Source organism: Calidris pugnax, unplaced genomic scaffold (genome assembly GCF_001431845.1).
Source record: "Calidris pugnax isolate Ruff unplaced genomic scaffold, ASM143184v1 scaffold31, whole genome shotgun sequence".
NCBI lineage: Eukaryota > Metazoa > Chordata > Aves > Charadriiformes > Scolopacidae > Calidris > Calidris pugnax.
In genome coordinates, this window is record NW_015090786.1 from 1,954,067 (window position 1) to 1,969,656 (window position 15,590).

At 38.1% G+C, this 15,590-nt stretch overlaps 1 protein-coding gene across 5 annotated transcripts in view; it reads right to left on the reverse strand.

Moving 5' to 3' along the window:
- The window catches only part of TRDN (triadin), a 92,948-nt gene that overhangs the window by 6,236 nt on the left and 71,122 nt on the right, over positions 1 to 15,590 (reverse strand). For all 5 annotated transcript variants that reach the window (XM_014966353.1, XM_014966351.1, XM_014966355.1 and 2 more), the window contains one exon: positions 8,157 to 8,207. In XM_014966353.1, coding sequence (XP_014821839.1) covers positions 8,157 to 8,207 — 51 coding nt within the window. The remainder of the gene's footprint in view (positions 1 to 8,156; positions 8,208 to 15,590) is intronic.

A 15,590-nucleotide genomic window follows, 5' to 3' on the forward strand; every position in this document is an offset into this window, starting at 1 on the left:
CTCTAGGATTTCTGACAGGAAATTATTTTCAGTCCCTGACAACATTGCCTTCTATTCTTAACAAAAATGGCTAGCATATTGCTTTCCATGCTCTTTTTTCTTTATTTTTAGCTGTTACTTCAGCCACGGGATGGATTAACAAGAAAACGTGTCATTTAATCAGAGTGCAACTTCAGGGGGAGCAGCTATTTGAAACATAACCAAACATACGTCCTGCTAGAAGCAGGCCACCACCAATCCTTACAGACTCTTGCCCACCCAACTTTCAGACCATTTTTTTGGACATGGTTCTATCCCACAACCTAATGATTTTGGTAGGCAAAAATGTTCCTTGTCAACCTCTACCGCTACAAGACTAGCATTTTGCAATTTCAAGGAAAAAATTGTTTTCTTTGCAGTATTCAAGTTTCTGTCAACAAGTAAGCCTCAGAAAATACAACTCTGACTAGAAGACAACTGTGCGTTTTATGCACAAGCACAGTAATGTTTTTGCACACATTCATTTCACCAGCTTTGCAGCAAATGTCATTTCACAGAGGTGCAAGCATTTTTTTGTTGGTTAAATATTTCCTCATTAAAAAATAGGCCCATGTCTTTAAGAAAAAAATATCCCAAACATTCGGTAATTTCATTATGTCTTGCATGTGTTTGCATTACCCAAATACATTTCCAGTCATAACAGGTAAATTATTGTTGATAACAATTAGCAGTACAGTGGCAAGAGAGTGAAGGGAGATTTTTCAAAGCCTTTAAGGAATGTGGACAACCAAATTAGACTAAAAAACAGGCTGTGAAGAATGCAGCAGCACCAGCGATGTATTACTGAAAGAATTACAGACTGTAACTCATTCAATTGCTTTAGGACATCTAGTAGCACACCGAGGGAAAGCAGTCTCTTGTCTCCCTATACCGTGGAGAACTTAGACTGAATATTTTTGCAGAAACTGTAGCATGCTTTTACATCTTATATTTGTATTAGTAGGTGCTAGCTCTGTGCAAAACACTTTGAGCCAGCTTGTTGTCAGTTTTGGATGGGGTCATAGCACGGTTTTGCAAACAATAGGTCTGTGATGGTCAATGGCAGTGAAACACGAGCTTCTGCACCTCAGACAAAAGCCCTTGTGCTTTCTATGCCAAAAAAATACAGCTGAGCTATGCAGAAGAGACTGGCAATCAGAAAGCTCTTTTTTAGTCACAGAACATCTTACTTGTGTAAGGGAAACTGTTGCGGGTTTTTTAAAAAAATTATTCTATTCTGCATCCAGGTCTGGAGTCCTCAGCATAGGAAAGACATGGACCTGTTGGAGTGGGTACAGAGGGAGGGCCACAAAAATGACCAGAGGGCTGGAGCTCCTCTCCTTGGAGGAAAGGCTGAGAGAGTTGGGGTGGTACAGCCTGCAGAAGAGAAGGCTCTGGGGAGACCTTATTGTGGACTTTCAGTAATTAAAGGAGGCCTACAGAAAAGGTGTGGACAGACTTTTTAGCAGGGCTTGCTGCGACAGGCCAAGGGGTAAATGGCTGTAAACTAAAAGAGAGAAGATTTAGGCTAGATACGGGGAAGAAATTTCTTTACAATGAGTGAGGTGAAACACCGACACAGGTTGCTCAGAGAGGTAGTAGATGCCCCATACCTGGAAACTTTCAAGATCAGTTTGAAAGGTGCTCTGAGCAACCTGATCTAGTTGAAGATGTCCCTAGACACTGCAGGGGAGGTTGGCGTAGATGACCTTTAAATGTCCCTTCCTACCCAAACTATTCTATGATTCTTCTCCATAGCATTTCCCTATTTCATGCATTGGGAAAAAAGACACAAGACAAGCCTTGAATGACACTAACTGAATTGAGTGTCAGCAGACCTTAAAGTGGACAGAAAAATCTAATTTAAGGGTCCATCCCATCATCACAATGGTATAAAGGGGTAAAATGCAAGGAAATAATAATATTTGTGTGGACTCCAAGCTAAAACCATGGACCAGGGATCAGTTGGCTCCTTGAGAAATAAAAGTAACTTGATGTATCTGGGCAGGGAGCCTGGAATGTGGATAAGCAGAGACCGGGCTGGCATAAGCATAAGCTATTTTTCTCTTCCCAATGATAGGCTGAAGGCGATCTCCGGTTAGTCCAAAAACCCTATCCTGTGTGTTGATATCCCCATAGCCTCAGAGCGTGCTAATCTCAGACTGTAATGTTTACCATTACCTCTTTTGGAGACACTGTCAGAGCTAAGCCTTTTAGGTAGAACCTTATCTGGGGAGGGCAGGTGTTGCCAAAAATTAAAGGGTTCATGTTTCAGGGGTGTGATGACTGCCCATTTTTGACTCTTCAGTAACAGTGCAGCAGGGACACCAAAGTCCACAGAAGGGACCAAAGACCACGTTTCATCTGACAAATATGATTTTTCTTTTGCATATTAACTCTGTTTTTTCCCCTTGAAATGTTTTCATGTTCACCTTCATACATGGTCCAAAACCTGTCATAGAAAATACTTCACTGTCCACGGGTCTTTTCCAGATTTGGTCACTCAGATATCAATTTCTTTGTAAAGGATTTAATATATGCCCTTTTTCAAACCCACAGGCTCAGGTGCAAGCATTAGGTTTTAGAAATAAGCCATGCTGGCCACGCTGCCATGTTTCTGTGAAACAAACTAGAGTTAATAAGATTTTCCTTTTGCAGAGAAAAAAAAAAAAACAAAAAAGAGAAACCACATTTAAATGTTTCTAAGGCTGCAAAGTTAAGTATTCTTCAGCTGAAAAATGCTGGAACTGAAACTGCTTATTCAACTTTAATTCAACTATTTATTTTCTTTATTATATACTTTGCAATTAAAAGACCATCTTTTTTTTTTTTTTTTTTTTTTATAAGATGCTGGATTCATCCAGAAAAACTAAGAATAATAAGTAAAAATAGTTTTATGACACTTGCATCAGCTAAATTTTTCCACAACTTAAAGAATTTTTCTTGGACTTCCTTGCAAATACCAAAAAAGCATAAGCTCAGAATGAACTGTTATTAGCATTGGAAAAAATGTAACACCCCAACCTCATTTTCACTAACCTAGATTTTTAAAATGGCTGAAACATTTTTATGTGACTTTGAATGAAAATTCAGCCTGAGGCAAAAAGATGAGCAAGAAAAATTTCATCCTCAATGACTGGAGTGTGGTAAATTTATAAATAATCTAAAATAGGAGTTTATAATGGAAAATTTTAAGGTAACTTAATAATATAATCCAAACTTAATCATATAAGAATATTGCTATCTACTTCACATAAACTTAAAAAGACCAAGAAGCACAGCATTCATGTGAGGGATTTTTCCAAATTTCAGTCATCTAATAGTATATTTGATTTTCATCAAGTGGAAGACAGAGTGAAGGGGGATGTGATTTAGCTTTTCTTCATTAAATTGTTTGAGACAGAGACATTCCCCATTCCAATGTGCAAAAAGAAAGCTTGTAATAAGGAGACACTAATTCCATACCTAAGGGAAGTAAAAATAGTTTCCAGCTGAGTAAGTCTTAAGTCTGCTGCTTAGTATAAAGCTAGGTGATGAGTGCAATAAGCATGAAGCAGAGATTGCTTGCTCCAGCTAACTGACTAAGTGCTTGTCTACAGAGCAACACTCAGGAAAGTTAAGATAAATGAACTAATACAATGAAGTTAGAGTACATTAGTCAGAGAGCATTAAATCTCTGTGTAGATGCTTTTATTCAGAAGTAAAGCAACCTTAGATGGCTATAACTTAATTCTTCTTGAAGGAGCACTCAAAAAAACCTGAACCCAACACCAAAGAAAGGAAAGGGCTTGATCTGGAGAGGGGCACAGGCTCCCAGGTCCATAACAATAATCTAAGGAAATCCCAGCAATTCATGAACTGTGGAGGCACCTGGACTCATTGAAAACCACCTCAATTACCTGTGGAGGGGGAAGAGGCTAAAATTAGATTTAAGTGCAGCAGTCAGACAGTGTTCCCTCCATCTGAACTGAGACTTAAGTTTGACAGGTACTGGTGGTAGTCAAACTACCCACAGCATTGGCTTCACCCTTGGCTGCTGTGAGTCCATACAGCTAAATAAATACTTGATGGCTGTACCTGAGCCACTACAGCTACATCACTGTCTGTACCATGTTACCTAGTTGAAAGTTAACTCAGGTATATCTGTAGACATACTTTTAGAAATCAAGGTAGATTGTGTCAAATGTAAATTTGCCATTTAACTAGCTAATTTTGTCATCTTACTTGGGTTTCTAGTATTCTGTGGATTTGTACGGTTCAGCTCCCTTTATTTAGCTTTGTCAAATACTTATCTTTTGGCTACAGTAAATTAAATTACGGGTATGCATTATATTTGTCTTTATAATCTCATCATTTATCCATATGCTAAAACCCCATCAGATTTAATCTGTGATGTTTAATATTTGCATTATCAGTACGGCCCTAATAGCAAGTTGGTAGGGATAGGAGGGACAGGCATGTTCTACACATAGGAAATGAAACAGTTTTGAAGGGCTTGGAATCAATTTGTCAAATCAGGTTTAATTCAGAGATACTTTCTGAAAAAAAACAGAGAGCCTAGAGCTAATTCAAAAGCATGCAAATATCTGTCCTAAAATCACTGTGGTTTAATCTATGGCTGTCCAGGGTGGCATTTCATCATCACATTGTCTTCTTCCATCCCTCACTCCAACAACAACGTATTAGTGAAGCGTCTTTGGCAAACGTCACACAGTAGATCAATATTTTCCCATTCCTTCTCAATGCCTGTTGTAATCTCAGAAATCCAGGTCAATTCATTTCACTGCTAACATCAGTTTTCCATAAAAATCAGAAATGATCAGTTCATTGGGTTATCACTGGACCTTCTATTAGACAGAAATTATATACTTATATCTACTTCATCTCAATATATCTCAATATTAGGGCCATGAAAATGATCGCGGGGTTGGAGCACCTCTGCTACGAGGACAGGCTGAGGGAGCTGGGGTTGTTCAGCCTGGAGAAGAGAAGGCTCTGGGGGGACCTAATAGCGGCCTTCCAGTGTCTGAGTGGGGCCTACAGGAAGGCTGGGGAGAACCTGTTTACAAAGGCCTGTAGTGACAGGATGAGGGGCAATGGCTTTAAGATGGAGAAGAGCAGATTTAGATTGGAGATTAGGAATAAATTCTTTACTATGAGGGTGGTGGAGCACTGGAATAGGTTGCCCAGGGAGGTTGTTGAGGCCCCTTCCCTGGAGATACTCAAGGAGAGGCTCGATGAAGCCCTGGGCAACCTGGTCTAGTTGGGGGTGTCCCTGCTGACTGCGGGGAGGCCGGACTAGATGGCCTTTGGAGGTCCCTTCCAGCCCGGACCATTCTATGATTCTATGATTCTATATTTTATTATTCTTCCTTGTTGTCAATGCATTGCATAGTTACCTCATAGGCCAACAGCATCCTGGCCTGTATCAGGAACAGTGTGGCGAGTAGGGCCCGAGAAGTGATCGTCCCCCTGTACTCGGCACTGGTGAGACCCCACCTCGAGTGCTGTGTCCAGTTTTGGGCCCCCCACTACAAGAGGGACATTGAGGTGCTGGAGCGGCTGAAAGGAGGCTGTAGAGAGACGGGGGTCGGTCTCTTCTTCCAAGTTACAGATGTCAGGACAAGGGGCAATGGCTTCAAGTTACGCCAGGGGAAGTTCAGGTTAGATATTAGGAAACATTTCTTTACTGAAAGGGTTATCAGGCATTGGAATGGGCTGCCCAGGGAGGTGGTGGAGTCACCACCCCTGGAGGTATTTAAGAAACGTATAGACATGGTTCTTCAGGGCATGCTCTAGTGCCCAAGATTACTGGTTTGTGGTGGGGTGCTGTGTGGGTGGGTGATGGTTTTTTGGTTTGGTTGTTGTTGTGTGTTTAGGTGGTGGGTGGTGTGGTTTTTGGGTTTTTTTTTTGTGGTTGGACTCGATGATCTCTGAGGTCCCTTCCAACCACCACCACAATTCTGTATTCTGTATATTTATTGATAGTGATAGTAATAATTATAACACCGACTTCTTAAACAGCTTCAGAAGCTCAGAGCCTTGCAAGGTCTGTGTATGGCACAAAATGGCAGACTCAGAGGACAGCTGTCCTACCTCTCAGCCTCTCCCCTCCAGGCAACTGCTCCAGCCATCACCCTTGCAGTGGCCCCACACTGAACTCGCCCCAGTTTATTGACGTCTTTCCTTTACTGGGAGGCCCAGAACTGGACATAGTATTTAGGTGTGGTCTCAGGAGAGCCGAGTACAGGGGCATAATTAATCCCTAACCTCCAATGACTGGCCGAGCTCCTGCTCGTGCAGTCCAAGTGCTGTTGGCCCTTGTGAAAGTACTAATACATCAAATACCAAACTGGTACCACACTACTGTTTTGTAGTGAATTTGTTCTTACGTGTACACGTAATCATGAAATAATTTAACTTCAGTGCTCTTAAGCATGAGCAAATGCTCTGGTGAATCATTTCTCAGAGTATTTCTTCTTTTCAGGATTAAATTGATGAAGATCAATAGTTGGACTTAATTGCCAGTAGTTCATAAAATTTTTTAATTAAAAGGAAATTTTAGGGCACAAGTTTGCCTGGCTTTTAATTCTGTAAGAATCTTTCTTATAATTTCAGTTACTTTCATCTGGGATTTGCATTCATTGTATCTATTCCTCATATTTCAGTTTAATCTTTTAAAAATGAAGCTTATGGAAGGAACTCCCTTGTAAATCTGGAGAATTCAGGAGGTTTGACTATTCAAAAATATACTTTAAATTACTTTTAAAACTCTACTGTCCCCATATTTTTGGGTGGAGGACTAAAATTTGTTTAGGATGTTTGCTTCTATTAAAAACATTAATTTTACCTCTAGATTTTTTCTATTAAAAACAATAAAAGATTGTATTTGCATGTGCTTCCTTGAGGTTCTTTAGAAGGTGACAATAAAATTCTCTTCAGATTCATGCCTTTATGCTCTAGCTTAAGGCCAGACAGAATGTTTTCTTGTAATTATTCCTCCTATGTACAAGATGCATTTTTGGGACTAAATATGAAAATGCAAAACAGAAAAAAAATATTTGCCCTGTGCTTCAGTAAGTGATTGTATAATAAAAGACTACATTATCAGGCATATGCATAAAGGGACTTAACTAATGGCACCTGAATGCTTTTTTTTCTGGCTTCTTATAACTTCTTATTAATCATCTGTGTTTTTAGAATACTGTGCTTGAAAAGACCTTACCTGGGATCCCTGGCTAATGGATCTGAGTTCATTTTTGCCAGGCTAGCCCACTGATACTGTAAAAAATTAATTTTCATACAACATGATTTATTAAGTAGTTGGGAAGCAGTTCTAGGCACTGCAGATTACCCTGATTAGCACAGAACTGGAAAGATAGCACTAGAGGTGTAAAGCCCTATAAAAACACATAAAGAATATATACAGAAATTAATTTAATCATGTGAGGGAGGGTTTATGTATATACACACTATTTTTAATAAGCTTCCTTCTGCTTCCTCCTGACATTACTAAGCACAGCACTGGTGCATCAGAGAGATGCTCATCAAATTTTATGTGGCGTAGCCTTTACAGAGGAGGCTTTCTTAGGCAAAAAATCTGCACACACCCCAGGAAATTTCTTTGTTTACACGACCTCTGAAAACCAGTCCAAACCAGTTCCTCTGTGGATTCGTGGAAAGTGCCAGTTAGAGAAGATTAAACAGTCTGAAAAAGAGTAGGTTCTTAAAATGGAGTCCTTTTTTATCTCTGATACACACCTGGCTCACTGTGAGCTACGAATTCCTAACTTGGATGGCACCCACTGGCCTATAAATTTGCTTCGTCCTTGCCCTGCACACTTCATGGCTTTTGCACCAGAGAAAGTTCATCAGCACTCTACTTTCTTGCACCTTGGCTACAAAGAAGATTCCTGGATAAGTCTGGGCATGAGAATTGCATTTACAATATAGCCATATAAACATAAAATGACACTATTTCTTAATGCTAAGGTATATGTGAATTTTTGATTATTTACAGTCTGAGCCAACTGATCTTTGAATGCTTCTATAATTCAACAGTGGTAATGTATGTAGTTAACAAGTAGACTGTATATTACATACATATATGCAGGTAAACAAATAAAAAAAAAAGTTACCCTTCGGTGCTGTTCTTTTTTCCTGTCTCTCTGCTTTCGGTTTATGAATTTCTGGAAATAAAGCAATGTAGAGTTATCAATATTAAAAGAATTTTCACACACAAAAATATCAGATCCATTCTCATAATAAAAAAAACCACCTAGGTGTTTCAAATATTTTAACAGTCATACCTTTATCTTCATATTCATAATCATAAACAATGAAATTCAATTTTATAGATATATATACACACAATACATATGGGATAATTGTAACATTAAGTGACTTCAGTACTTATTATGTTTTTAATTGAGCAACACAGCTACTTTCAAAGTCAAGAATAGGTTTTGCTGATCCGTAACAGCTATACACTAATGTGTTGGTCATGAATCAGAAAAACCATGTTTTACTGAACATTTTTCCTGTATGTATCTTGCGTTGTTAACCAGGATTAGTATTTTATGCTTTTCAAATTATTTTTGGAGGGAAAAAAGTGTTCTTTTTACTTCATTTTCAAAGCTCAAAAGCTCAATTGGTAGCCCCAACACAATAAAAGTAGGCTCAATGCTGTATACCAATTATAAAGATAAAAGTTCTCAGGTTAGGGATCGTTGTCTCAGAAAATGACTCATTTTAATCATGCTGTATACCAACGCACTGAGAACTGCCTTGTTAGAAGAGGAAAATGGTACAATATTTTCCTACCCTTGCTATGCCATCTCTTTGGAACAATATTCCTCACCTGTGACATTGGTATTAAATTAGTGCTATACACCTCTGTAACTGATTTTTTTCCTACTGTCCCTATTGTGCCAAAACCAGGATAATATAAAGAATGCAAAATGCTGAATTTGAGCAAAAGCAAACGAAAATTAAATCAAGCTTGCATAGCACTGTTTTCATATAGTGGTAGAAATTTCAAAGGTATTTATTATAGACATGAAATAAAGTCATTAAGACTATACAGAGTGTCTGGTTTACAGTATTGTGCATATATTTCCTGCAGTGGGAAACTAGTATTAATTACTGGATGCCTTAGTTATTTGCTCAGGTGGTAACAGGATGCACATTCTCAAGGATACAGACTCTGATCTTTGCATAGGTCCTTGAAAATAAATGCAGAATATTTTTATTGGCTGGTATTTGACATATGAAATAATGATTGTGTCTGGTTTGCAAGAAACATAGCTATTCCAGCCTGTGTTGTCTTCAGATAGAGAGAACATTTCACTGAGATAAAGAGTAATAAAGGCCAAAATACGTATCACTGTTAGCCACTTATGTATGGCAGCATAACTAAGCTAATTACATGATGTCATTAAGCTAAAAGGACTTTCTCTTCTGTTTTCATCTTACTCTTCGCAGCCTGGGTGCGTAGTTCATTCATTGCTCCATAATCCTCAAAGGTTGTGATTAGAAAGAAATCATGCCATATTGATTTACTGTATTTCAGCTGAACCTGGATTATTTTCCTTTCTGCATCTATCAACTGAGAGAATCTAGTTACTGGATTTTCAAACTTTTCCCACCTTTTCTGCTTAAAAGGATGCATAAACTATATTTAGGTAGCATAAGTGGTAGAAATGGTGCAAGACAAGAAGAGCGGGAGGATTGCTCTCTGATTCTGAGCACATCCAGACTGCCTCCAAACCCTGACTTCATGCATTTCAAGAAAGCTGAGTCACTTCCTCTGCATTGCAACGTACAGCCCACCCAGCCGAAGAGGTCATCCTGCACACAGCTACAGCAGAGACATACCTCACCCAGCCGAAGAGGTCATCCTGCACACAGGTAGGAATGTGGCCCACTAATCACATTCTTCAGGCAGAGTCATCTATGCAAATACACATTCCTTGATTGCCTTAAGATGCCTCAGCTCTGCTGGGTTCCCACCATCTATTAGGTGTCTCACTACAGAAAACAGGCCTCTTTTTCTTGAAAAAATAAGTATAAACCTTTGCTATTTCTGAAAAAAAACTTTTAAAACTACTGTGGTTTCAGGGAATTTCTTATTGCTAGTTTGACTGCAAAATATATATTAAGCAATGACAGTAGAGCTGCCCACCTAAACCGACCTCACACTGTGTCAGCGGTAAAACTTGACACAAATACTTCAGTAAGGTACATTAAAAGATATTTTCTAGACAGCTGCACCAAGAATCTCATCTAACTTGCACTGCCCACCACAGAAAACCCTACAAAAATTCCTTGACTCATCTAACTTGCTGCTACAATTAGGACTGCACACCACAGAAAACCCTACAAAAATTCCTTGAAGTTAAATACATCTTCATAATACATAAATGTGTGTATATATGTTTTTATATAGTACAAAATGTGCCATCATTAAGTTCTCTTCACAAGCTCCCCATTATAGTTTGAACTATCATAGAAAATTGCAGCCTGGAATACTTCAATTCTGATACATTACAACCTAAATTTTCCCAGCACAAATAAATCTAGTCTCAATATATGCTGATCTTGATCAATTTACAAGACAGAAAATAGTGACTCTTTGCTAACTCCAAAATATTTAAAATAGGGAAACACATTAGATTATTGGAGATTTTTTTTTCTGCTCTGAGAGTTTTGATACTCTCTGCTTCATCTTTTATGACAAATAGCTTTAATTTTCTAGTAATCACATCATATCTTATTGTTGAGTTGACAGAGCGGCTGTAATATCATAAAAGACTTACATGGCCACTTTAAAGCATGTAATTTATCTCTATCAATGTGACACATTGTTAATAAATCTTAAATATTATGAATTCATGTTTAGAAAAATGACAGAATCAAGGAGCAGCAAGGATAATCTTTGTCACCACGGCAACCATCCCGATTCTTTATGAGATGACAGTACGGTTTATTAAATTATTGTAAGGGAGTACGTGTTTTAAAAGCTGTATTCCATTGTTTGTTTTCTTCGGTTATCAAGCAGACATGAAAAATTATCTTTCCCCTCAAATTTCTTGGGTTTTGAATGGATAAGTACTTTATTTCCTTAAATATGGATACTGCTTGACACCAGCTTCTCTAGTCTTCTACAGATATAGAAAACATGCAGGGTGATTATTTTGATAACTCCAAGAAGGGAAGCTAGTAGTCTCCTCACTGACGCAATAAATTATATAGCATTATTCTTAGCTATTTTAACTGTGTTGTGTTATAATAGCACCTGTGGGCCTCAGTCCACATGAACTGCTTTAGGTACCGCATGGAGTTGTAACACCACATGGTTTTCCACCTCTGTAACAGAAGAGTTCAAACTTAAGGAGGGTGATATTTCTTCTCTTGGTGGGAAAGCACTGCCCTGCGTCTGGCTTCATTAGAGGATGAAGTGGCAAGTAGCAATTTGACATTCCTAAAACGGCTCCTAGACCTCACCTTCTGCTGAGTTTCCATCTTACAGATGAAATATACCCTAAGAAAGCCCAACAGACAAATAAAAACAAATCAATGTTATGAGAGGCAAAGTGAGAAAAAAAGGGGATTATTGTCCCCATCTAAAACACAAGAATGCTTTACTCAAGGTAACTCATAAAGTCAGCAAGAGAACTGGGAATTTAACTCTGATCCCTGACATTCAATATTATTCCCTCATGCTTAAAGCCATCCTGTTTCTACTTAAATACTGTAGTCAGGATGCAATGTAGGTTTAATGTATCTACTCTTTAAAAGGTATAATTAAGCTGATGAAATTTCACTTGAAATGAGAGTACATTGTTCTTTCTAAGCAAATCTTACCAGTTGGTTGTCTTTTCCATAATCTCGTACAGGTAACACAGCGATATACACCTTCATTGCTTTGACATTCTTTCGTTTATAAATATCTTTATAAATATCTAAGAGTGAAAAGGAAAACGAGTTCTATTCAGAGGCCTGGTGAAATAGAGGTTAATAACTTGCTTTTGAGCAGTCAAAACCCTTACAGCTATTGCCAGCAATTTAATGGGGCTATATCCTTGCTAGTTTATCAAGACTAATTGGTAGCAGGCAGCTGATTAGCCTGAAGAGTTGGTAGAAACAGATACTGAGGGCAAGGCAAGAGTGAGTGGTGTTAAGAGCTTTAGAAGATGAGAGGGATGTCATTTCTAATGTGTTCCTCGATGCTGTCTGTATGAAGAATTGTAGACAATTCTCTTGCTGCTGGTATACTCAGGAGAAATTTGCAACTGTGCAGCTGATGTCTATTTTTAATCAAGATAGTACCAGGTGGTTAGGGTGACAGTTATCCTTATGGGGCTAGGAGGAGAATAAAGGAATTTGTGCATTAGAGCAACTTCCAGTAACTGCACTCTAGAGGAAAAAAACAAACCCAATTTTTGCAACAAGAAAAAAAACCATGGGAAAAAAAAAAGAACAGGAAATATTTAATTGAGGAATTAAATTGGTGTAGTATGTCTATATCCGGAAACAAAAGACAGTGTAACAGAAGGCTTTAATTACCAGCATTCAGTGTTTGAAATTCTGAGTGACATATATGACTAATTTAGGTGACTTCCCTTCTAGCTTGCTAGTAGCACAGCCTTATCCCCAGTGTTTTCCTAGATCTTGTCTTGTTCTGAGATTTATAGCAACTTCATCTTGGGGTACAAAATAACTTCTCCTGAAGTCACGTGTCTAAGATCTGTCTTGAAAATGTGGCAGGAGTTGAATTGCTTTTTACCGATGAAAATGCTGAATGGTTTGTGTGCTCAACCAATGAGTGAGATACCAGGCCACAGTGCCTCTTAAGTATGGCTTCAAAATTGTTTATCCATCTCTTTGGAAACCACAACTACAATTTAGAGGCTTTAGAGCATACAATTTTCCTTTTGTATTTTGCAGAATTATACAGCGTGTCTTTCACTTGCTGTATAAGACAACTTTTGACAGAGGTCACAGAGGAACATTTCTCATTCTTCTTGGTGAAAACTCTCTGCTCTGGTGTATATTTACCCAAAACAACATGTTGTTCTAAACTGTAAATGTTGCTGTGAAGTGTTTTTGATTGGTTCTAAACCTATTCAGCAAAGCTCAGCTACTTTACCTTAGTTGCCTTTATTCTCTCCACTTGATATTTTGACATCACTAAACAGCTGTCTGTCAGTGATACAGAGAATATGACCCTCAAATATTTCTCAACAATTTACCTATCATGCGTAGGATACAGAAAACAAATAGGCTTTATGTTCCTGCAAGGATACAGGGATTTAACATGGCCTTCCAGATATATGTTAAGCCTCCTTTATCATTCCAGAACAAAACAAAAATGAATAGATTAGATTCCAGTTCAAGAGATATTCAACTGTTTCCGTGCTATTGTAGTTCCACTGGTCTATAATAGACATTCACTGTAGGTGACCTCCTGACATCATCATCTTGCTAAGGGGTGATTCCAGGATATATTTTATCTTATCTTTATTTTTACAAAACTATACAGCAAAGGAGACTCATTGTGAGGAAGGCATTTTCAGAACTGTGTGCAGGAACAGGAAAACAACCCAGCCTGTGTAAAGATTTTATTATGAGCCACTCTTTCATAATCTCCAGCTTTCTAACTTGGACTTATTGTACTCCTCCTTTTCTCATTATGTTAAAGGCAATTAAATATGTATGTATTTTTCCATATTGCTATGTTTGAAATAATAGCATTCCTTTTGCTATAGAATAAAATAGCTCTGGCAATTAATGGTGAGTAAAAGTGTATATTACTAGGAACTTAAACAGTTTTATCAGAAAATCCATGATTGGTGTAGTTGACCTTTCCCCTTTGCTTTTTATTCATTTGGGAACTTTCATATATCTACTGGGGCTCCTTAAAAACTAAATACTGCAAAGTCTTTCAATACAAAATTGTCTTTCAGCAAAACAGGAAAATTTTTGTTTTTTCCTGAAGAGCTGAGATGAGAGGGAAAGTTTGACAGAAGTCTCCAAGGCTGAAGAATTAGCTGTAAACATGGGAGCTGTTATATAGTTCTCTTTAAGATTTGTTTCTCTGAGATAAATCCAAAAGTTGTACTACATCCTCCACCAGGAAAAAGGAAATGGTTCTGGCTAATTCCAGCTTGAAAGCCTCAGTTTTCCAAGGCAAATGGAGCTTGACACAGTGCAGAAACTCTTATTTTCTCTTCTTTCTAAAGCCTAACTGATTTTATGTTTTGGGTTTACTTTTCTCTCTGGTAAGGTTTCCATTTACAGCAGAAAGGCAATATCTTAACAGAAAGGTTCTTAAGGGGAGGAGGGTAGTTGCAATTATCTTTGACTACCTGTCCTGTAAGCAGCATTGGCACCCTTCAGGAGGACCTTACAGACTGTTTTATATGGAGGAATTCTAATGACTGAGCTTCTGAAAGAGTTAGAAGTGGAAATTACTAAAAGATCTTCAACCCTAAACATTTTATACATAAAAATAATTTTTATTCCAAGTATATAAATATGTTAAGACTGCATTTTTCATTCCCAGATTGCAGTTCTGTAGCTTGGTTCTGAAATGTAAAAGGAATGCTAATTGCACTTTGATTAAAAAACAGCAACCAAAAACCCCAATACAAATGAATCAGAGATAGAGCCATGTGATCAAAAACGGGTCTTTCTTTTCTTTCTGTGGAAAATAAAATTGTCTTGACATGTTTCTCTGTATGGATTCCACGCTGCAAAGATATTATTTTTTCATTATATTTATGTTAAATTATTTTTTTTCATAATCAATTTTATCGGAGTCTGCATTTAATTGAACATAATTGTATAAAGACAAAATGCAGACAAAATTGTAGACCTCTAAATAGAGCAAAATTACATATACAGTAATACGTAGAATCTCTAATCTTGATTAGCATCAAAGAAATCTTTTCCCATATAAAACTATTCAATAGGGCTTTTTTGAGAAAGGAGGAAAAAATAGAATAAAGAAATCACAAGACTAACCATAGCTCGTCTGCTCAGCTTTAAAAAAATGTCAACTCTGCAGATCTTACCTTGATGTATTAGTCTGAAAATACGTATTTCTATAAATTCAATCACTTCTAGATCCAATTGATATTTTTTTTTTAGGGGCCTGGTACGCAGAAGAGAGATACCGTTTCTGTGGGCCGTGAGCACGGGGCTCCACATGCTTTATCCTCACCTTGGCACAGCAGTAGCTGTGAGGGGGTTTGGAGTTCTCTCAGAAATATTCAGGACCCCCAGTTTGGTGCTGGGGGCTTAACTGGGTTTTGGATGAGCATCTCATTTACCAGGTCAGGCATTTGCTCTGTCTCAGGCACAGCAGGCTCCCAGACAAGGGGGCATCTGCCCTACACTCTCCTCTTCTCTTAGGGTGAGAACCTCCTCAATGGTCCACTGCTGGGGTGCAAAGGAAGATTTCCACTGAGATAACAGGGATAGCCATGCATAATAGTGATGGTTTTTATCAGTTACGTTGGTGGTTGGACTTGATGATCTCAAAGTTCCCTTCCAACCCAGACAATTCT